The following is a 22,661-nucleotide window of genomic DNA, read 5'->3' on the forward strand; positions in this document are numbered from 1 at the left end:
GGCCTGAGGGTGGAGACACAGCTCTGTCCCCAGCTCAGGGAGGAGAGAGGGCCCATCATGTCTGGGGGGGAAGGGTCAGGTCCCCACTTAGTTCTCAGGGCAGGAGCAGGCTGTGGGGAGATGTCAGGGCCTAAGGCTGGGTCCTCCTCCCGGCAGAGCCTGGACGAAGCACTGCGGGACCTCTCAGCTGCCATGCACCGGGACCTGTCGGAGAAGCAGGCGCTGTGCTACGCGCTTAACTTCCCCCCTACCAAGCTGGAGCTGTGCAGCACGAGGCCCGAGGGCACGGACTCCTTCATCTTTGAGTTCCCTCACCCTGACGCCCGCCTTGGCTTTGAGCAGGCGTTTGATGAGGCCAAGAGGAAGCTGGGTAAGCCAGGCCCGTGCTGGTGTCCTCCTTCCAGCACTTCCAGGCAGTGGGCAGCACCATGCCATGGCGTGGGAGATCAGGAACCAGAAATCCTGAGACCCTTGTGTCCTGTGCTTCAGTCCCTGCTTGGGGGGAGGGTGGCCTGAGACTCCCGAGGAGAAACGGGACTTGCTCCCCTGGGCAGGGAGGGGATTCAGTGAATGGAAAGGGTGAACTTACGGCAGGGGCACTGCTGTGGAGAGGAGGCAGGACCCTTCTCCCTGCGCGTCCATACACTCTGAGCAGGCCTGGAGCAGGGAAAGCTGTTGGAGTCTGTGGCTTAGAGGATCCTTAGAGACTTCTGGGTCTGCGTCCCACATTGTACAGATGGGAAAATTGAGGCCGGGGACAAGCAGGGCATAACCCATAGCCCCCTTGCTTCCCCCTGAGAGACCCTGATGAGCAGGGCAGAAAGGGAAATGGTCGAGGGCAAGGTGGAAGCTGAGCAGTGTTTGTCCATCTCCCCTGCAGCCTCCAGCAAAAGCTGTCTAGACCCCGAGTTCCTGAAGGCCATCCCCATCATGAAGACCCGCAGTGGCATGCAGGTGTGTGGGGGGCCCTGGCCCTGCGGGTACACATGGTTTTGTTGGGGGTCCATTAGGTGCCTGTCTCGAACATGACAGCCGCCCCCTGTGTCTGTGAGTGTACTACTCTGCACACGCATGTGGCTACTATGTGGGTCGTGTACACATGGGTGTGGCCACACACATCTGTGTGTGCACGTGAGCGAAGGCTGTCCGGTGGGCATGAGGTGTCTAAGTCACACGCCTAAGTCTGGACAGCGGTTACCACTTTTCACACTTGTTACCGCATACATTTGGGATCGTGTTTAGGGTTTCCACGTGTGTGGCTGTCTGTGTCCACATACGTACGTGAAGGGACGAGACTGACATAATGCGGGCATATGTGCCTCTGGCCCATAGAGTGGCCCATGCGCTGTGCATGTGTGTGTGTGTGCGTGTGTACATGCGTGTGCGTGTGTACAAAGGAGTGTCCTGGGAGTTCGTGCCCCCACCCTGCAGGCCCACCTCCCTCCGTTCTGCCGGCCGGCTGGAGAGCGGGGGCGGGGGGGGGGGAGCTGGCAGCCCTTCCCACATTCACCTTCCCCTGTCCGTTGGTGCCGTCTGCAGTTCTCGTGTGCAGCCCCGACCCAGAGCAGCTACCCTGAGCCCATGCCTGAGGTGTGGGTGTGCAACAGCGATGGCTACGTGGGCCAGGTGTGCCTGCTGAGCCTGCGTGCTGAGCCCGACGTGGAGGCCTGCATCGCCGTCTGCTCCGCCCGCATCCTCTGCATTGGGGCTGTGCCCGGCCTTCAGCACCGTGGCCACAGGTGAGGCCTCGACATCGGGACAGCGGGACACCTCCGGCTCCCAACCCCTCCGCAGCTGTGGGAGAGGCTGGTGGACAGGGCGGGGCCTTGGGAGCTGGCGGCCAAGCAGTGGGACAGAGCCCTGGCTCCTGGCAGCTTTCATTCCCACTTCTGCATCTCACAGGGAGCGGCCTGCCTCGCTGAGGAATCCCCCAGAGACAGCCCTGGAGACCCCTGGTCCAGAACTGGACGTCGAGGCTGCGGATGAAGAAGCAGCGACGCTGGCAGAGCCAGGGCCCCAGCCCTGCCTCCATATCTCCATCGCAGGCTCGGGGCTGGAGATGGCCCCAGGCCCCGCCGAAGGAGACCCCCGCCCGGAATTGGTGCCCTTTGACAGCGACTCCGATGATGAGTCTTCCCCAAGCCCCTCGGGAACCCTGCAGAGCCAAGCCAGCCGGTCCACCATCTCCTCTAGCTTTGGCAGTGAGTGCCTGGCTTGGGGCTGTCAGGCAGGGTGGATTGCCCTGAGGAGGGGGCACCCAGCAGGTGCTGATGGGTGAGGAGGGACCAGTGTCAGCAAAGGCATGGCATCGAGTCTCAGGATGTTAGCGCACAGAGCAGGGGGAGCCGGCAAGGTGGGGGAAGGGGGACTGTGACAGCAAGGACCCAGAGGGCAGCGGACGAGTCAGGCCAGATCCCAAAGACCCAAGAACGCCCTGTCAAGTAGGGGAGATGGAGTAGGGGCTGGAGTGGTTGATCTGCCTGTCCACAGCATGATGGTGGATTGGTGTGTGTAGCACTCAACTGTCCGCCAGCAGAAGAACTAGGCCTGAACCGGGCAGATGCCTCAGGGAAGGGGGGAACGGGTGGGAGGCCCTCAGGAGGGACTTGGCCGGGAGGGACGCACGGAGGGGAGATGGGGGCCTGGAAAGGTGACAGGTGTTGGGCCCAGCAGAGGGGAATGGAGGTAGACACCTTTGTCTCCCTCAGATGAGGAGACTCCGAGCTCCAAGGAGGCCACGGCAGAGACGACCAGCTCAGAGGAGGAGCAGGACCCTGGCTTCTTGCCCCTGTCTGGCTCCTTTGGGCCTGGCGGTCCCTGCAGCACCAGCCCCATGGATGGAAGAGCCCTTCGCCGCTCTAGCCGTGGCTCCTTCACCCGGGGCAGCCTTGAGGACCTGCTGAACGTTGACCCCGAGGCCTACCAGAGTTCTGTGTGGCTGGGCACTGAGGATGGCTGGTAGGGGCAGGACAGGAGCCAGGGACACAGAACCCCGAGCTCTGTGCTTGGGAAACCACGTGGTATCCTGAAGCAGAAGCGGGAGGGCTTAGAGTCCGACCTCAGGAGTAGACCAGCTGGGGCTCCCTTGGGGTCTGAAGCCTACAGGGAGGCTTTGGGATCTCAGTACCTTGGCCCCTGGCAGGGGGGAGATGGTGGTGGGACCGAGATGGAGGGCAAACTGCGGGGACAAGGCTCAGTCACAGGTGCATGTCCCCATCCACAGCGTCCACGTGTACCAGTCCTCCGACAGCATCCGTGACCGCAGGAACAGCATGAAGCTCCAGCACGCGGCCTCTGTGACCTGCATATTGTAAGGCCCTTGGCCAGTCCTCCTGGTCCAGACCCTCCTACCCATGCAGGCCTCCTTCTGTTCACCCAGCTCTCCCCGTTCTACCGGCCCCTCCTTTCTGTGGAGGCTTGCCCTAGGCCAGCTGAGCCTCTCCTACGGTGTGTGACGGTGGGCGAGTTACTACCCCTTTCTGGCCTCGGGCTCCTTGCCTGGAGTGTCAGTCTCTTGGGCATCGTAGCCATTCTGTCTGGGAGTCCCTTGGCCCCAGGTGACCTCCTCTGGGCCTCCTGAAACCCCTGATTCCTTCTCCTTTGCCCTGCCCAGGTATCTGAATAACCAGGTGTTTGTGTCTCTGGCCAATGGAGAACTTGTGGTCTACCAACGAGAAGCAGGTGAGTGCCCTCCGCACCCTGCCCCGCTGGCGTGACTGGTGCAGGCCCTCTCCCTGAGGCCCATGAGTCTGGAGATGTGGCTCTGAGCACCTCTCAGGCCCTCTCTGGGCCTCGGTGTCCTCGTGTACAAATGGGGAGTTTAGCATCTGTAACTACATTTGTGGGGGTGAGGCTCCAGGGCAATACCAGACTGAATTTGCTGTTTTCTTTATCCTGCTCCTGCTCCAGGCCATTTCTGGGACCCCCAGAACTTCAAGTCAGTGACCCTGGGTTCTCAGGGGAGCCCCATCACCAAGATGGTGTCCGTGGGTGGGCGGCTGTGGTGTGGCTGCCAGAACCGGGTCCTTGTCCTGAGCCCTGACACACTGCAGCTGGAGGTACCGGTGGGGGTGGGGACAGAATTGGTGATTTGGGGTAAGCCTGGCCCATGAGAGAGGGAGCTGAGACCATGGGGCCCATAAGAAAGCATCCATCTGTCCAGAGAGAGGCCCGTGATTGATCCGAAAACCCTCTGAGCTCTAATACCCTCTGATCACAGAATCACTGAGCTGCAGGGAAAAAGCCAGCTTCATTTTTAATTCCTGAGGCTTAATGGGGGGCTTCACTGAAACCAGGCTTCGACAGGTTGGTCATCTAGACCAAGGAGCAAGGCCACCTCTGCCGTCAGCCGGGGGGCTTTCTGAAGAGGTCTGGTGTGAGCTGTAGGGGTGAGGCGTGTGCTGGTGGAGCATGTGCTGGTGGAGCATGAGGCAGGGAGGGGCCGGGGAGGGCAGGCCTGCCAGTCACCCACGTGCTCTCTCCCTGCCCCCCCACCGCTCTGGCCAGCACACGTTCCACGTGGGCCAGGATTCCAGCCGCAGCGTGGCCTGCATGGTGGATTCCAGCCTAGGGGTGTGGGTGACGTTGAAAGGCAGTGCCCACGTGTGTCTCTACCACCCGGACACCTTTGAGCAGCTGGCAGAGGTAGACGTCACACCCCCCGTACACAGGATGCTGGCAGGTACTGACCTCCGTCCACCCCTGGCCCTGCTCCTTCCCCCTGGAGCCCTTCTGCCCCCATATCGAGGAGGCTGAGCCAGGGGCCGGGAGGCAGCCCCAGCTCCGGTCCGTCTCTCCCCCTAGGCTCGGACGCCATCATCCGGCAGCACAAGGCCGCCTGCCTGAGGATCACGGCGCTGCTGGTGTGCGAGGAGCTGCTGTGGGTGGGCACCAGCGCCGGCGTCGTGCTCACCATGCCCACCTCACCCAGTGCTGTCAGCTGCCCGCGAGCGCCCCTCAGCCCCACTGGCCTAGGCCAGGGGCACACCGGCCACGTCCGCTTCTTGGCTGCCGTCCAGCTGCCAGATGGCTTCAGCCTGCTCTGCCCAACCCCACCACCTCCCCCAGACACGGGTGGGTTTGTGCCCCCTCCCCTGGCCCAGGGGTCTGGACTCTGTTTAAGATCCGGCCCCTTTCCCACCAGAAGAGGTTTTGTTTTGTTTTGTTTGAAGATTTTATTTATTTATTTGACAGAGAGAGATCACAAGCAGGCAGAGGCAGGCAGAGAGAGAGAGGAGGAAGCAGGCTCCCCTCTGAGAGCCCGATGTGGGGCTCGATCCCAGGACCCTGGGATCATGTCCTGAGCTGAAGGCAGAGGCTTTAACCCACTGATCCGCCCAGGCACCCCACCAAAAGAGGTTTTTAAGAGGGAAGAAGAGTGTAGTACAGGCTGGAAGTAGCACAGAGAACAGGAAGTAGGCTCTAAAGTCCCCAAAATAAAACCTTCCCGGATGTGGGCTGTGTGCACACCTCGGTCCAGAAGTGTCACCGGAGACAGGGAGTGAACTTAAGAACTGTCACCTAAGAATCAGACCATGGCACAGCAAGGGATGCAGAGAGCAGGCAAACAGAGAAGACCAGAAATGAGGGACAGGGCAGGGCGTCAGGAAGTCCCGGGCAGAGTGGGAAACGGAGCAGCAGCAACTAGAACACAGAATGGCAGGCGGGACAGACATGGACTGGGAGGGTCAGCAAGGGAAGCGTGTTAAGAGATGGCATCCGTCAAGGAGCACCGCAGTGAGCCAAGGCTTGCTTTGACCAGGCAGGAAACCGTATTCCCACGAGGAGGTGCCTGTGGGAACCGAGAAGCAGGGAAGCTTCAGGCAGGAGAAGACCTCAGCTCTTCTCTGGCTGGGAAAGTAGGAAGCGGTTTGAGGAGGACAGTACATGTGTAATGGGGGAGGGGGGACTGAGCGCTTATGTCACTCTTGACTGGGACGCACAAATAAGAGGTAAGAAGTTGTGTGACTGCCAGGAAGTGGGTATTTCTTTCCAAAGATGTTCTTGGCTAACAGGAAGTAGGATTCCCCCACAGAAAGTATACCTGTCTGTCTTCCTGTCTTCTGGGGTGAGGCAGGCCCTTAGAGGACAGCACAGCCACCAGTCCCACCCCCGCTAACAGACTGTCTCTCTCTCCATCCTCCAGGCCCTGAGAAGCTGCCATCCCTGGAGCACCGGGACTCCCCTAGGCACCGAGGACCTGCTTCGGCCAGACCTAAAATGCTCGTTATCAGTGGTGGGGACGGCTATGAGGACTTCCGACTCAGCAGCGGGGGTGGTGGCAGCAGCGAGACGGTGGGCCGAGACGACAGCACAAACCACCTCCTCCTGTGGAGGGTGTGACCCTGTCCACTGTGGCCCAGGACTTGCCTGCCCAGCTGCCCTCGGTCTGCTTGCCTCTTCCTAGCCCTCACTTGCTAGCGGTCTCTGACCAGGAACGTCCCACCAGGGGCACACCTGTGCCTGCGCAGGCTCCCTCCCAGCCCTGCGGAAGTATTCCTGATGGAACACCTGGCTGGCCAGCGGGCCAAAGCCTTTGCCGACCCTCTGGCTGCTTCGGTGCCCCCAGTCGTGACAGGGGTGGGGCAGGGGGGCATGTGGGCTGCCCAGGACCGCTGTCCCTGGAGCTTCTACCAAAGACACGGCCGGGCCTGGACCCCCTGGGGCTGGGGAGGGCCATGTGCAATATTTGGAGGGTTTTCTGGGGGCAGTGGGAGGGCTAGGGACAGAAGCCTTTCCCATGTACAGTATTTATGTTCTTTTCTAGATGCGTACCTTCCCAAGCACTTATTTATGCAATGACCTGGGCAGGGGTGATTTGAGGAAGTCACAGAAGGGGAAAGACCCTATTCCTGCTCTGGGGGCCACCCTGGGGCCCTAAGTGAGCCTTCCTGGAAGGACCAATCCCCTCTCATTACATACTTGCGCACACATGTGCGTGCACACACACACACACACTGCATGTTCGGGGCACTAGAATATTGCCTCTTAACATACACTTTCCATGGCCTCGTCATGATTGGGCTGCCCTCCAGTATCCAGAGCCAAGGACCAAGCACCCTCAGTCATTCAGAACAAGGTGATGGCTGCAGGGGGCAGTGACTCCCGTGTGGGGGCCTCCCCAGGTCTTGGCATTTCCTAACTTGTTGGCAGTGCCTTTAGTCGTTTCCAGATTTGTTAACACTGATAGGGACTTGGACAGGGCTCTTTCCTGGCCTGAGCAGGGAAGAGGAAAGGGCCCTTGTTCTCCTCCAAACTGCCCCCCCAGCTCCTGTGTCTCATGCACTGGCACATATGGTCACCTTAGCAGGGTGGGCCTGGGAGCCCCCCTTGCTCGGACCATTGAGACCCTCTTTTCACACCCTTCCTGCCAGGGCAGCCCTTCCAGGAAGAATGCCCAAAGCCCAGGGGCTGGATATGGCCTCTTCAACCGGGAACCACTTACAGGCAGCCTCTTCCCTGCTCTCTGGATGGCAGGAGCCAGTCTGACCCCCAGCCCCCTTGCTTCTTCAGCTGCAGCTCCAAAGGTCTGGTTTCAGATGGGGTTTGTTTGGTTCTGTTTTTGTTTGGGGTGCGTGGGTCATTGTGGTCTTAGATTATGTTTCTCTTGCTACCAAACAGTCATGTATTAACTTTCCTTGGATGATGAATTTTAAAGAGTCAATAAATAGAAACACCAAATGACCACTCCCCATCAGTGGCACGGGGGCCTCCAGCCACCAGCCTCAGGGCTCCCCAGCTGACGGGCCTCCCAACACCACTCACCAACACCACTCGAGCAGAAGGGAGGGCTCAGAGACCAAGAAGGTGCTGGGAAGGCAAGGCCACCACTCCCCATGTTATGCCGGGCAGGTCGCTGTCCCTGTCTGGGCTGTTGCTCTCTCTCGTCAGGAAAACAAGGTCTCATGCCCATTCACAGCTTTGTGACCAGGGTGACATGTTAGAACCCCTTACAGATTACATGTGTGAATATAAAGTATGATCCGTAATTATATGTCCATATAAGTATACATTCCCAGGCTCCCCACAGCTTCTCAGTCGCTGGGCCTGGGATGGGGCTTGGGAGTCCGAAGCTGACAGGCAGCAAGTGACAAACAAGGCGACCAGAAGACTGGACGGCTCCAGCAGGAAACGGTGTTCTGCAGCAAAGCCTCGTGTGAGGCTGGGGAATCTGACAGAAGCCAGGGTGTCTTAACGCTTTAGAGCAAGGGTGGAATCCAAGTCTGTCTGATTTCTGGTCCAAAGTGGTGCATCATTAAATCAGACAGAAGAACGCAAAGGCCAACCCCATGGGGCCGGCCAGTCCTGGAGGGCAGATCCCTTCCCCGCGGGGTTCCCCTGTGGAGCTCAAGATGGCGACTGCGTGTAATGGGCAGAGGCAGGGCCCCGCTCTGCTGAACACCTGGGAGCCTTTTTCAGCCTAAGTGATCAATTGCTGAAGGGGGAGTGTAGTTTCATGCTTCACAAAGTGGTATACACACACCTCGGGTCTGCTGGGCCCTCAAGGCCCATCTCTCCGCAGCATCACTTCACCTGGAATATCTGGGGAGGAGGGGATGATAATAAACACACATATTCCAGAGTGGAAGGCAACGGTCATGTGGAACTCATTGTGAAAACAACACAGGCTTTGAAGCTGAATAGAAAGCTTTGCCACTAACTAGCTATGTGACCTTGGAGGAGTTCCATTCCCTGTAAGCCTTCATTTCCTCATCTATCAAATGGGGCCTATGATCGTTTCCCCCCACGAAGAAGAGATTTGTTGTGCCCTGAAATAAAAGGGGGGAGCTAACTAGTGGAACCACTAATTCAGTAGTTGCCAGCACAGTGGCCCGGATATGGGAGCTCCCTCAGGACACCTGGCCCCTCCACCTTGAGACTCTGCTCCCTCCCTTGCTGCCACATGACTGCTGTTCTCACTGCTCACAGTGGCTTCTGTGGCCTCCTGGCCTCTGTGCCTTCAACATAGGGGCCCTGACTTCAGTTTCGGCGCTGGGCACCCAAGGGCCAGTCCCCAACGTTTTCCCAGCTCAAGTGCCTCAGCAGGACGCGGCCTGGCCCAGCCAACTGTTACTTAGGAGGTCACATCATGGGGCCCTGGTCAGCCTGTGGACAGGTGGTTGGCCCTGAGCCAGTCAGCTGTGTGCAGGGAGGTCCTGGGATGAACAGTCATCAGGCTGTGGGCCATGGGGAGAGTTCTGGAAGAATCTGCTCCTCTAAAGCAGTAGTTCTCAATCTTGGCTGCACATTAGAATCACCTGAGAGGCCCAGCCCACACCCCAGACCAATTAAATCAGAATCTGGAGGATGGACCCAGGTGCCACTATTTTTCAAGGGAACTGTGTTGAAGTATAATGTTTGTACAGAGACATACACAAACTTGTGTTTGTTAGCATGTGGTTTGATGAATTTTTGTGAAGTGAACACCTCCAGGTCAAAAAAACGAATATTTTGTCACCCTGAAAGCTCTCCATATGCCCCCTCTGAGTCTGTCCCCCAACACTAACCACTACCCTGGCTTATGACACCATGTTTTAATTTTGCCAGCCCGAGCTTGAAACCAGGGTATGACCAGGGCTGGCCATTGGGGTCAGAGGAAGTGGGGCTTAGGTTTTGTACGGAAACGGAACAGCCTGAGCCAAGGCAGTTGGGAGGGGAGGGCTCAGAGGGAGGAGTCCATGCGGGAGGCCCAGCTGGAGCAGAGGAAAGGGCAGGGGAAGCCAGAGTGTGAGCTCTGCGAGAGGCCACTTATTTTGTTCCTTGCTCCGTTCCCAGGCTGACTGATACACAGTAGAGGCTCAATAAATATTTGTGGAATTCAATCTGGAGAATCCAGTTGGGGTCCCCCTTTAGGTCTTATATGTCACAGGACAATAACTCTCCTCCCAATTATGGTTTGCTGCAACTCAGAGCATGGACCATCTCGCTAAATCCTCATGACGTTGGTACCATTATTATTCTCTTTTCAGATGAGGAAACTGAGGCTCAGGGAGGTAAAAATGCCTTCCTCAAGGTCACCAGTCTGCTAAGTGGCACAGCCCGGATTCACATATGGTCTGTCTGCTTGGGGCTCTATGGCTCAAGGGAGAGAGGAGGGCGGCCACGCGGAGTGGCTGGAGGAGAGGAGGATGGAGTCTGAGCAGCCACATCCAGTCACTCAGGAGGTGTCTGGCTCGTGTTCTGTAGACCAGCCCAGGGCAGGATGTCCTGTCTCAGAGGATGGGAGAGAGCCATCTCTTCTTCAAAGGGGTTCTCCAGGTGCTCTCTTGGGCTGGGGACAGAGGGCAGGATTTAGCTAGCTAGACATCTGCCTCACGGGGAAGATGAGGCACAGAGAGGGTTAGGGACTTAACCTCAGGTCACACAGCTAGGCATTACTGAGGCTGGGAGCTGGGGTGAGGTGGGTTAGAGGACAGCCCAGGCAGGAAGGTTTCCTGTGGTCAGAACAGTCAGAGAATGACCCTTAGAACCCAGGAAGCGCAGGACTGGATTAGCTGGTCTCCAGGGGCCCCATTGTACACCTCAAACTGGGGTTAGTAGTAGTCTGCAGGTCCAGAAGTCTTGGTGTAAGCCATGGCAAGTCTGGCTAAGGCCCTGGCTTAGACTTTCTGGGGAGGAGATGGGGTACCCAGACATCCAAACTCAAAGCTCAGCCCTAGCCTCCCCTCACTGTGTGACCCTAGGCAAGTGTCTCCCGTCCCTGGAACCAATGACCTCTGTGAGCCTTTCACATCTTTTGCATGCCTGCCAAACACCAATTCTCCCTTCTGTCCTCGCAGACTTTAAGCCACAGGCCAGGCTGCAGGAAGCAGCAAGGGGAAGTGCTATTTTGGGCCCATCATGGCCAATAAGGAGCCCTCCCTGGCAAAGGCAAGTGAACAAGCCTCCTAAGCTGGATCAGGGAGAAATTGTAGGGCTGAAGTGAGGAGGGGGACATTGAGCAGAGTCCACATGCCAGACTGCGTGGAGGACACCGAGAAAGAACTGAGGACACAGGAGGAGAGGGAGCAGATAAGGGTTCTGAGCCCAGTATCCTGGAAGAGACCCCCGACATGGGGTCTCAATAGATCCTCACTACACCCTGGGCTGGTGAGCTTGCACTCAGAGAGGTAAAGTCACTTGCTTAAACCACACAGGCCACACAGCCTGGCAATGGCAGAACTGGGACTTGACCCCTATCTCTGTGACCCCAGAACCAACCCCAGTGAGATTCCAGACCCAGCTCAGGGTCTGGACCTAAATTTGGCCTGAGCCTAGCTCTCAGGCCCAGCAGCCTCAGCTCAGTTCCTGTCCTGCCCCAAGTCTGAGGCCCACCCTGGCCTCCTAGCCACAGTTCCTCCTTAGACCAAAGCCCACCCCTCCCCTTAGCTCCCACACACAGGGGGGCAGCCCACATTTAGAGGGGTAGGACTTGGCCAGTTAAAGGTTAGCCAAGTGCAGAATATTGAAAAAAAATTTTTTTAAAGATCTTTTACTTTTAAGTAATCTCTGTACCCAGTGAGGAGTTCAAACTTACAACCCGGAGATAAACCGTCCTATTCTCCACTGACTGAGCCAGCCAGGCGCCCTTAGAGAGCATTCCTCCTGCTTTGTTCTTCTTTGTTAAAATTCCAGTGCAGCCAGCAGAGGGCGCCACGATTCCTGGGCCACACCCGCAGAGACTGACATCTTGTTCAGATCCCTTGTCAACAACAGCACCCCATGGCTCAGATCCTGTGGGACAGGGTCCCCACTGTAGGCGGGGCCTCTGTGGGGCATGGAGCCCACACCCCTGACTCTAGAGCATCATCACAGTTCATACCGGCTTACTGGGGCCTGTGCGGGGCCGCCTAGGGTGAGGTGCAGGCTTTCTCTGGGCTCAGTTCCTCAGTTGTACTATGACAAGTTCACATGAGATGGTCTCTGAGGTCCCTAAGGGTAGGGATTGTAATGCTAAGATTCCGAGGGCTCATCTGCGATGCCAGGAGTTTTAAAAGCCTGTGATTGTGAGAGTCCTTTGTTCTCCAGCCTGTGGCTCTCCAAGCTCCCTAAGAAGTCAATTTAAATCTCCTGTGGCCTCCACAACTCCTTCCCTGCCTCCTCACTAGATGCTCCCAGATTCTTGGGCAGGGTCCCATCTGTAGCTCATTGTGGCTCAGGAGCCAGAGCTCGAAGTAAATAACAATTAGGCTCCCTCATAACCTGAGGGCTTGGGGAGAAAGGGGAGGCGTGTGGTCTGTGGCTCCAGGAGCTATGACTCTACGGAGCTGCAGCCTGAGAGCCCAAAAGTGCCAACCAGAGCCCCCAGAGCCACAAGAGGGACCACATCAGCCCCACCATCCCTGCTCTGTTCCCTCGGCTCTGGGGCTACTGTCTGCCCTTTCCACTTGTGAAAGTGGAGCAGATTGCCTCATCCCACAGACAACTAAAACAACCTTTAGGTACCAAGTCTGGCCCCCGGACTTTCAGGTGGGGAAACTGAATCTGAGGAGGGATTTGACCAAAGCCTCACAGAGAGCTGGCAGTAGGGCAAACCCTCTGTAGGATGTCTGATTGACGACCAGTGCTCCTTGACCGAAAAGCATTTCCCTATTTGGCCTATTAAGTGGCACATGACATGCCACCATTTGAACTGTGGAACTTGAAACTGGGGTATAGAAAGTCCCCTTATAAAGAAAACATTTGTAGGAACAGAGAGGTTCTCCTGGGTGCTCTCTCCCCCTCACCAGGTCCCCTCTGGCTCCTCTCTGGTCTCCCCCCTCATGCCCTATGGGCTTGGATTTGGGATAGTCCCCCCTGGGACCACCCGTGCTCTAGTCCTGGGGGCGGTCTCCACTGAGATATGAGGGGGAGGGGGCTGTGATGCTGCCATCAGTCACCTGGAGCTCTTCCTGCTCTTTTCCTACAACCTGGGCAGGACCCAGGGAAACAGAAACTCTTCTCCTGCCCCCCTCCCTCTGCGGGTGTCCATTTCTCTTCCTGGAATCTCCTGGACCCTGGAGATGTGACCTACCCCACCCCCTCACCCCACAGCTCAGATTCTATGACTCAGTTTGTTTAGAATTTTCCACCTCTCCCCACCATCTATCCCCAACAGGCTTATTTACCTTCCTCTACCTCTGCCATGGTCTATGATTATCCTGATCCCAGACACGCCTCTGCGCCCCTCCCCCCCACATGAGGCCCTCCCTGCTGTCCTGGGAGGACCACCGGGGTTCCCCTCAATAGTAATGAGTAGGGGGAAAGTCGCTGCTGAGCTACTGCCTCCAGATCACACAACTCCAGGGGGCACAATTCACAGAGTTGGGAATACAATGTGCTTAGTGTCTTGGAGTCCCTAGTCACTGCCTTGCTGGGCACCCTGATGGCTGGCAATGGGAATTGGCAAGGTGGGACCGCTGATGGTAAGAGAGAGAGAGAGCAGTGTGTCACCTGTCCTGCTGGAAGGAGGGACTCACTATCCTATCAGACAGGGGTGGGGCGGTGGGGGAGTGGAGATGGGAAAGGCATCTGGAGAAGGATTTGGGCTGGCCCTGAGGAATGCACAGGTGACGGCCATATGGACCTCCATTACAGATACACTTTTCACCTGGACTTTTCTCACCAATTAGGAGGGGGCTTCCAGGGGCGGGCCTGAGCCTCGTCAACAAAGCAAGGTTGTTCTCCCCAGCTGCCAATTTCTTTCTTTTTTTTTTTTAAAGAGTTTATTTATTTGACAGAGAGATCACAAGTAGGCCCAGAGGCAGGCAGAGAGAGAGGATGAAGCAGGCTCCCTGCTGAGCAGAGAGCCCGCTGTGGGGCTCGATCCTAGGACGCTGGGATCATGACCTGAGCCGAAGGCAGAGGCTTCGGCCACCCAGACGCCCCATCAGCTGCCAATTTCTATGAGGAAAGCAAGACCCAGGAAGGGGCAGCGGTGGTCCTGCTTGGACTGGCAATGGTGACGGGACCCGGAGTAGCACCCAAGTCTTCAGTCTATCTTGCATAGCGCAACCCCTTCTTTCTTGGTTTGGAACCCAGAAGAGGCTGATCCGAGAGGCCTCTTCTCGCGCAGCCCCCTGCAGTTCCCTGGAGGCGCGAGAGATGGCGCCAGAGAGCAGCGCGGCCGGGCGGGAGACCTGGAGGCCCTCCGTCGCTGCCAGGGGTGGGAGCCCGGGGGCGCGAGTCGGTGCCCTGACGTCGGGGGCGGGGCCGGCGGCCGTGACGCGCGGGGGCGGGGCTGCGCACTTCCCCGGCCCGGCCGGCGATTCATTCAAAAGGCGCGCAGCCTGCGCGGTGGCTCGTGCGCTCGCGGAGCCCGGCCCGGGGCTGCGCTTCTAGCTTGGGGCCCTGCCGGAGCTGCTGCGGGGCGGCCAGGTAAGGAGGGCGCGCGGGGCCTCAGACTGGGGTGTGCTTCTCGCTGCCGGGGCTGGAGGGGTGAGGACCCGAGTGGCGCCCCCTGCCTCCCCGCGTCTCTGAGGAAGTTGGCCGGCGCGGCGGATGCCGCAGCCCCGGCCCTGCGCCCCCGCGTCCTGTCCCGGCGTCTTCCGCGCATCCGTCCCCTCCCGTCTCTCAGACCCCTGCCCCGGGACCTGCGCGTCCTCGGGCCGCGACTCCAGGCCCGGCCATGAGAGGTTGGCGAAGCCGCGGCGGGACTTGCAATTTGAGGAATCCGCGGGCCGCGGAGACGCCCCCGGCCCGGGGAAACTTGGACCGAGACCAGGAACGGGTGCGGGACTGGACGGCTGCGGCGCCGGGTGGACGGAGGGGGGCCTCTGAACGGTGTCAGCCCGTGACTGTGGGTGACACGGCGGGTGAGGCGGCCCAGCCCGGGAGAACGTGTGGCCGGGACGCTGAGCGGTGACGCCGGGGCCAAGCCGGAGACACAGAGGGGCTCTGTGTGTCTCTGACAGGCCGAGTGAGTGCGTGTGATTGTATGAGAGAGACCCCAGGTCCCTGCGGGTGACCGTGACCCCAGCTTGCTGTGAGACCCAGGTCACAGGGTCTGTGTGTGGCCTGGGACATGACCAAGGCAGGGCTAGAGCGACTCCCTAATGCGAGTGAGTGTGAAACAGAGGGAGAGAAACCCCAAGTGACTCTGAGAACCAGCCCCCAAATCACTGGCGCGGTAGTGTGCTTGTTGGGTCAAGTATTATCAGTGTCTGTGTGTATGTGTCTGCGTGTGTGTCCATCTGTGTGTCCGGGCCTGGGGAATGAGTAAGAGGCTGAAAGAGGAGGGACCTCAAGCACCTGCCAGTAGATAAAGGGAGGGAGAGGAGGAGAGGCCAGGGGTCTCTTCAGAACTGTCCCCAAGAGGGCACCTCTCAGCATCTCAGTTTAGTCAGTGGGGAGGACCCTGAGTGACTTGCCCTGGCAGCGGGGAGAGGACGTTAAGGCTGGGTGGCATCTGGTGAGGTGACTGACAGCAGCTGAAGGGCCCTGAGGTAGTCTCAGGCTCCTCCTCCCAAACACACTCACACACTGAGGTCCCAGATGCCTGGCAAATCTTTGTCCCCAGTAACTTGTATTCTCACTGGGCCCATCTTTGTCTCAGACCCTGCCCCCACTGGGCCTCAGTCTCCCCTTCTGCACACTGAGGTGTTGGGCTGTGAATGGACTGTGAATCATCACTTTGGGATCTTCTATTGTTTTTGGGTCAACTGCTTCTGTTCTCCCCTCCCTCCCGTAGTCCAGGCAGAAAGACTGCAGTGGAGGGTGGGGGCAGGCTGGCTGCTGGGGACACAGTGGCCTAGGGGCTGCTGGTGAGAGGGATGGAAGTACAGTTCCTCAGACCAAGGCCAGGATTCTGATCCACAGACACTGACTTCTCTGGCCCCTGTCTCCTTCAGTTCCCTTTGTGCGGGGAGAGGGGGCATGGACTTGTTCTCCACCAGTGGTCTCTGATTTGGAGAGCTGGCACAGGGCCCCTTCACCATCTGGGCTAGACGCTCTGAGGCTCCCACCTCCACAAGAGGGTCTGTTGGGTTCATGCAGGGTGAAATGGAAATTGGGCTCTCTAGACCAGGTGGGGTGAGGGGATACCTGCTAAAGGATCTGGAAGTTCTGTCCTCCTCTGAAAATGTTGCTTGCATTCTGTGTTGGGGCGATGAAAGAGGGACAGTGCCAGGTGCTATGCTGAACACTTTATGGTGTACTCTTGCTGAATCCTCACAGTTGTTCTGAGATGTGACTGTTTTTCAGAGAAGGAAACTGAGGTTCAGAGAACCAAAGTGACTTGCCCAAGGTCATGCAGAGTCAAGAGAGTGCCAGGATTGGAATTCCGGTTTTCTGCCCCCGAAACCCTGTGAGATGCTTGGAGAGGGCCATCCACCTTTCTAATATCTGTTCATGGCTTATCTAGGCTTCTTCTCTCGAACCTGGGTTGACAAGCATGGCCTTGCCAGAGTGTGCCTTTGTGAGTTCTGAGTGGTGTGTATTTGCACACATGTCTGAAACACTGTGGCTGGGTAGGTTATGTGGTGTTCCTGTTCCTCCTCCTCTTCCCTTCCCACAGGTCTCACCCCTAGCCAGAGGTCACCAGAGAGGCTCGTTTCCTATCTTCTAGAGCCTGCATCCCCATAGCTACAAAGAGTGTCAGGAGTCAGCAGCACAGCCCAGGCTCCCGGGGGCGGGAGGGGAATGGCAAGAAGAGATGAGAGCCCCAACTGATCTTCGTGATACTGGAGAGGCTTTATTCCCCTCTTCAGAGTTGCTCTAGGGACACCTTCCCAAACCTGCCCACATGCTGTAGCGGGGGGCAGGCTGGGGTGACCTTGAGCTTCTGCCCCACCCTCTCAGTCCTTCAATCTCCCTGTTCTTCCCAGAGGCCCCTGCTAGTTCTGACCACTGCTGCCACTTGGCCAAGAGCTAGAGCTGGGGGGTCAGGGTGTCCCTCGGTCCTCTCTGGAATGACTGGAGCTATGCTTCTTGGGGCTGATCAGAATAGCTATCTTGGTCTCCTGGGGCAAGCCTGAGTTATTTCCATCCCCAGCAAACAGGGAAATAGCTCAGGGCCTGGGGAGGGGTTGGGAGAGAGGAAGGTTTAGCCTCCTCTTGGGGTCCTAGCCCTCCCAGCCCTATCCTGTGCCCTGCCAAAGCTAGACCTTTCAGGGAACTTGGGCCTCCCAGGATGACATTGGGCCAGCCTGGGTTTCTACACATGGCCCCGGTTGGGACTCATCTGATAGTGGCCAGAGGGAGGTTCCTGTGTCTGGCCAAGGAGGGGAGGCTGTTACGGGCAGTCAGCACTCTGCCCGCACACATAGGGTCAGCCTCATTTTACAGCGAGAGGGAGCGAGTAAGTGAGACTGAGTTTTGAGAAGTGCTGAGACTTACCCAGGGGCCCCAGAAGCCTCTTATTCTGGCTCTCACCCTGCAGACAGGGACCCTACCTACCTTCTGTGCTGCCACATGTCCCCCGGTAGCCTGGATGTGGCCCAAGACTGGAAGCTGGCCCGAGACACACCTTCACGAAATCACAGCTCCCTCTTCTGTTCCCCTCCGGCCTTGCTGTCCTGCCCCAGACGCCAGGGCTGGCCTCTCTGCCTCCATTTCCAGTTCTTCCATGCCCTGTCAGAGCATCCTCCCTAAGGCAGCTTACTTTTGGCCTACACAGTATAGTCCAGACTCTTCATCCTAGCATTGACATTTCCTTCTAAGACCTTTGGAACATCTTCACCCTTTCTTCCTACCAGATGCCTTGGTTCAACTCAGCCTTTGCTTTTGCTCTCTCCTCTCTCTAGAACCCTCCTGGCCATTCAGGGTGCAGCTTTCCCTCACCCAGGAAACCCTCCCAGCCCAATGGTTTGTTGTGGCCCACCTGCCAGGTGTCCCCCCTCACTCTTGGGAACCGGCATGGGTGTGGGGCGCTTATGGGCACTGCATACCCAGTTGGGTGGGGCGGCTCCAGCCGGAAGCCTGGCCTCCCTCTCTGCCGTTTCTGTGCTGGCCAGGCCTCTGCCTGAGGAAGGGCAGCCACCAAGGGCCTACTGTGTGCTGGGATGCACAGGGAGACTTGCACCCAGGGTCTCTGATGCTCCTACATGTGTGCTGGGGGCTTGGAGGTGAAGATTCATGGCCATCCTTTTCGTAGGGACTAAGCCCCCCTTCTGGGCCAGGAGGTTGCCTGCTGTGTGCCAGGCCCTGGGCTCAGGTCTCAGTGGTAATGACCGAGGATCCGCTTCCTTCCCAAGCTGCTCCGTGGGGACGCTGAGACTCCAGGCAGAGGGGACCAGACCTAGTTTGAGCCACACAGCCATGACGCTGGAGTCTGGCACTCAAGATCTTCAAGATCTTGCCTTGCCCTGTCTCCAAGTGGAGGCAAGTGTTGTCTGACGATTCTGGCATCAGTTTCCACAGAGGGACGGTGCTGGCTACCTGCCTTGGGAGGAGGAAGGGGTGGGGCTGGCTGGATAAGGCCAGACTCCTCCTGCATGGGGCTGGCCCTTTGGCCAGGTGGCAGGGAGGGGTTTTGCCTGAGATCAGCCAGCAAGGCCCATCCAGCTCCACCCCCATTCGGGATTGGGGGTGAGTGGGACAAGGTCTCTGGCAGAGCTCAGCATCTGTTGTTTGCTGAGGCCCTGGATGCCTGGGCCTGGTCCTGGTGCCAGTGGCTGGAGTGGCAAGGAGGGCAGGAAGGAGCCAGTGCAGCATCCCTACCATGTGCCCAACCCTGGGATTAGGACCCCCGAGGTTTGCACATCTTTAGCCTCATGTCCTGAGGGTCAGCGGTCTCTTCCAGGTACAGGCAGGGAAAGGAGGGCCCAGAGAGGGGAAGGGACTTGCAAGACCCTAGTGTCATTGGGATCCTAATCCTGGACTGTCCGCCTGGAAGGCCAGAACTCTTTCCTGGGCCACCCTGGGAAAGATGAGAACTCTATAAATAACCGGCCCATGTGGCTGTGAGTGTGTGCCCTGGCTACTTGGCACAGAGAGAGGGATGGAGGGGCCTCTGCAGCTAGTTAGAAGCAGGGTCTGACTGTGTGGGTGGAGAGAGAAGGGGGGCTTCTAGAAGGAGGCACCTAAGCTTGGGTCTGCAGATTGTGGTCACTGTGAGAAGGAGCAGAGAGCTGAGGGAGGGGCCTGACGCTGCTGTGTGCCCAGCTTCCCGCGTGCACTTGCCTGCCTGCCTGCCTTCCTTTCTGCCTTCCCTCCTTCCTCCAGGGAGCTCACAGGTGGCTGAAGGGGCCAGGAGAGGGGAGGGTCCACCCAGACAGGGAGGCTGGGAAGGCTTCCTGCAGGTGGTGGCACCTGGGCTGAAGCCCGATTGTAAGAAGAGCCACTGGTTTCCTATGAACTGAGGTTCTTCCAGTCAAGAGATCAGCTGAACTAGCACAACTCTCCACATTACAGGGGAAGAAACCGAGGCTTGGGGAAGTGGGCCGGCCCTGGGGCTGGGGAGACTGTCCAGGGCTGGTGGGGGTCCCTGTAGGAAGCCCAGGGTGCTGAAGAGTTGGGTGTTGGGTGGGAGCGGGGCCTGAAGGAGCTGTGGGAAGGCCAGGCCTGGCGTGGTGGGAACAAGGGCTGCCTGCTGCCTGCCCCCACTCCTGGGTGGTAAACCTCGTCTCCTTTGAGACCAAGTTGTTACAGGGTGCTCCTTAGCCTCTCTGGGCCTCAGTTTCCTCATTTGTGAAACCTGGGACCCGATCTTTGAGGCCTGGAATGGGAATGAGGCAATGCAGTGAGGAGGTTCGGGGGGCCCCAGAGTGCCCCAGAGACGCTGTGTGGTTTAGTGCCCCCCTCCCCTGGCCCCAGACTCCGCTCAGGGAAAGGGCAGGCTTTGCCTCTGTACCACATCAGACTGGGAGGAGCTGGGTCAGCCCAGTCTGGCCACCTCAGCCTCTGCCCAGCCTCAAGGGCCAATTAGCTCCCTCAGCCCTACCTGCCCCCCCTCAACTCCCTGCGCCTCTGCTGGTGGAGCTGTGGGGCAGCCTGGAGGTCTGAGGGCCAGAACCACGCTATCCCCTATTGCAGGATTGGGGGTCCGCACACATGGGCTCCTTACCCAAGGGTTGTGGGCTGGGAGACTATGGCTGCCCAAGGCCGGGGTGGGAATGCAGCTGCCCTTCTCCCCAAATAGCCCTGAGCCAGCCTCCGGTATGGCTCTAGGCCCCCAGCAGCCCGAGGAGCTGGCCTCCGCCCTGCGCCCTCCCCTTCCCACCCATCCCTGGGCTTCTTGCTTCTCATAGGGGCTGGTGCCTTTCTGCGCAGGAGCTGGCGTGGACTAGGGCAGTGTGCAGACAAGCTGGCTACAGGGAAGCCCCAGAGAGCCCTGGAACAGGGGGGCAGCACCTCCTCCCCTTGGGACTGCCTGGGTGCTTGGGGTGCTCGGTGGTAGCCTATCCTCGAGCCGCTTCCCTGTGCCACTAGCTCCCGAGCCTCTGCCGTGGAGTCGATGAACCGGGGCTTAGGCCAGGCTCCAGGGTTGGGGGTGTCAGGAATGGGGGGGAAGCAGAGTCAGCCAGATCTGGGCTCTCCCCTGTGTCACCGCTCCCTGGATGTGTGACCCATACAAGTGCTTGCCCGTGGCCTCAGTTTACCTGGGGGTGAAACGGCTTCTCACCTCTTCTGTGGGGAGTAGAGCAACACAGACCAACCCCAAGGGAATGAGTCTGAGGGCGGAGGATGGCCGAGAGGCCAGCCGAGCTGCCCGTGCCGCCGCCCACTGTGGCCACTGCCCTACTTCAGCCCCAGTTGCCAGGGAACCATGGGGTTGCTTGCTAACCTGGATTTCTCTATTGATGGGCGGCCTTTGTCTTTCTGTCTCGGCCACTGCCAAGGAAGGCCTGTGTCCAGACGTTTCCAGGGAACTCTAGCCTCTGGAGGCTGCAGGGAGGTCCACAGGCCCTAGAGCCCCCAGCTGGAAGCAGAAGTAGCTGTCTCCCACCCCGTGCTCCACATGGGGACCTGTGTCCCACCTCTGTCTCCCCAGACCTGCCTCCTTGGCAGGCTGCCCAGGTAGTCCTCTGAGAGGCAAATTGTCCCGTACTTCTCCCTGCCCCCCAACCCTCCGAGTCTCCCATAGGCCCTGAGGGCTGTGCCGGCTTCTCAGCTCCCATGCGAGTCTTGGTGTGACCTGGGCTCTGACCCCCTACCTTTCCAGACCTCTCTCCCTTCTTATACCCTCCTTCCTCCCGCATCCTCACCATGGCTAACCCAGCACCTCCTGTGTACCAGGCTCCGGGCCCAACACTGTATGTAAATGGAGAAGCAGCTTTTATGCTTCACACCTGCCTGTCAGGTGTGCCCCGTTCCCCGCTCCATAGCTTACACATGGGGAAACTGAGGTATGGTGAGTGCTCACTGAGGGATGACTCTGTGCCAGGCCCTGTGCTGAGTATTAAGGTAAATTCTCTTGGCCTCACCTCATAACAGCCCTCTGTCTTGGTGGGAGAGGGGGTGTCCACAGCCCCGGAGCCCGTGAAGAGCAGAACAAGGCAGACTGATTCTTCCCCCTTATTAGCTCAGGTGTTCAGATCCAGTTTCAAACCCTCCTGCCCAACTCCAGCCTCTGGGCCTTCCTGGCCTTGGCAGAAGCTGTACATTCTCCTGATCCTTGTTCTCCAGCTACCCCCCAGGTCAGTATATACCTACCCACTCGCCAGGGCCAGGGTCGGGCCGCGTGCTGAGCACTGGGCATGGAGGTTGTTGCGGAAGAGGCTGGGTGAACGGGACAGTTACACACAGGATGAGGAATGCATAAGGGGGGCTTCCAGGAGGAAGTGGCTGTGAGCTGAGCTCTGAAGTAGGTGTTGGCCAGGTGATGGGAAGGTTTTCTGGGTGGAGGAAACAGCAGGTACCAGTGGCTCGGTGAGAGAGGCAAGTGTAGGGGAGTGCAAGAAGCTCAGAATGGCTAGGAGGGGGCAGGGCCCCATCCCAGTGTTAAGATACCGAGGCTGTACTTGGGGCTGAACTGGAGGCCAAGGGCGAGGGATGGTGGGCGATGTTTGGGATACCGCAGAGCTTCTCTGGGAGGGCAGGGTGACTTGGAGAGGAGGGCCCCAGGCTGGAGCCTCGGACAGTGACCGAGTGACCCCACCAAGCTCTGGGAAAGGGGAAGCCATCTGAGGGCTGGGTGGTGTCCCAGCTTCCTCTTTCTCTGAGGCCTCCAGGCTGTACCTCCTGGGGCTCCGTGGCCCTGGTCGGGGCTTCACTAGCTGGTTTTCTTCCAGGGAATTTCTGGGTCTGATTGTTTGGGCATTTTTGGAGGTGGGGTGGGCTGGCTGTGAGGAAGCCTGTGCCCCGGCTCCCCACAAGCCTGTTCTGTGGAGGCCTCCTGCTCCAGACACTGCTGGAGGGGGCGCGGTTTGCGGTGAAGGAGAGAGACACCAGGCCAGCTGGTGCTGTGTCAGGGTGGGGAGTGGGGGCGCAGCACAAGTGAGCAAACAGATACTTAATTACAAACCTGGGCCTGAGGGGCAGAGGGAAAGGGAGCGATGGGGGAGGAAATCACAAGACCTGCATTGCGCTCATCACCTCATGTAAACCTCATTGCAGCCCTGCCCTGGGAGATAAACGTCCCCATCTTGCAGATGAGCATACTGAGACCCAGCAAGCTGAAGCAGGGGCTCAGGTCCCACAGGGCGCTGGTGGCAGTGGGGACAGGCCCAGGCTGGGAGACTTCAGGAGGAATGACCTCTGGGCTAACTTCCTCCTCTGCCCTGGGGCCTGTCAGGTTGGTTCTCTGCAGGGAGCACTGGGCCCCC

At 58.6% G+C, this 22,661-nt stretch overlaps 1 protein-coding gene across 1 annotated transcript in view; it reads left to right on the top strand.

Annotated features, from left to right (window-relative positions):
* ARHGEF17 (Rho guanine nucleotide exchange factor 17) overlaps positions 1 to 7,682 on the top strand; it is a 55,220-nt gene extending 47,538 nt beyond the window's left edge. The window contains exons 11-21 of the mRNA XM_080817643.1: positions 157 to 370; positions 881 to 954; positions 1,540 to 1,739; positions 1,903 to 2,201; positions 2,709 to 2,958; positions 3,224 to 3,310; positions 3,614 to 3,681; positions 3,910 to 4,058; positions 4,507 to 4,681; positions 4,804 to 5,073; positions 6,146 to 7,682. Of these exons, the coding sequence (XP_080673769.1) occupies positions 157 to 370; positions 881 to 954; positions 1,540 to 1,739; positions 1,903 to 2,201; positions 2,709 to 2,958; positions 3,224 to 3,310; positions 3,614 to 3,681; positions 3,910 to 4,058; positions 4,507 to 4,681; positions 4,804 to 5,073; positions 6,146 to 6,342 (1,983 nt within the window). The 3' untranslated portion in view covers positions 6,343 to 7,682. The remainder of the gene's footprint in view (positions 1 to 156; positions 371 to 880; positions 955 to 1,539; positions 1,740 to 1,902; positions 2,202 to 2,708; positions 2,959 to 3,223; positions 3,311 to 3,613; positions 3,682 to 3,909; positions 4,059 to 4,506; positions 4,682 to 4,803; positions 5,074 to 6,145) is intronic.
* Positions 7,683 to 22,661: the final 14,979 nt, after the last annotated feature.

This window comes from Martes martes (assembly GCF_963455335.1).
Source record: "Martes martes genome assembly, chromosome: 10".
In the NCBI taxonomy this organism is placed as follows: Eukaryota; Metazoa; Chordata; class Mammalia; order Carnivora; family Mustelidae; genus Martes; species Martes martes.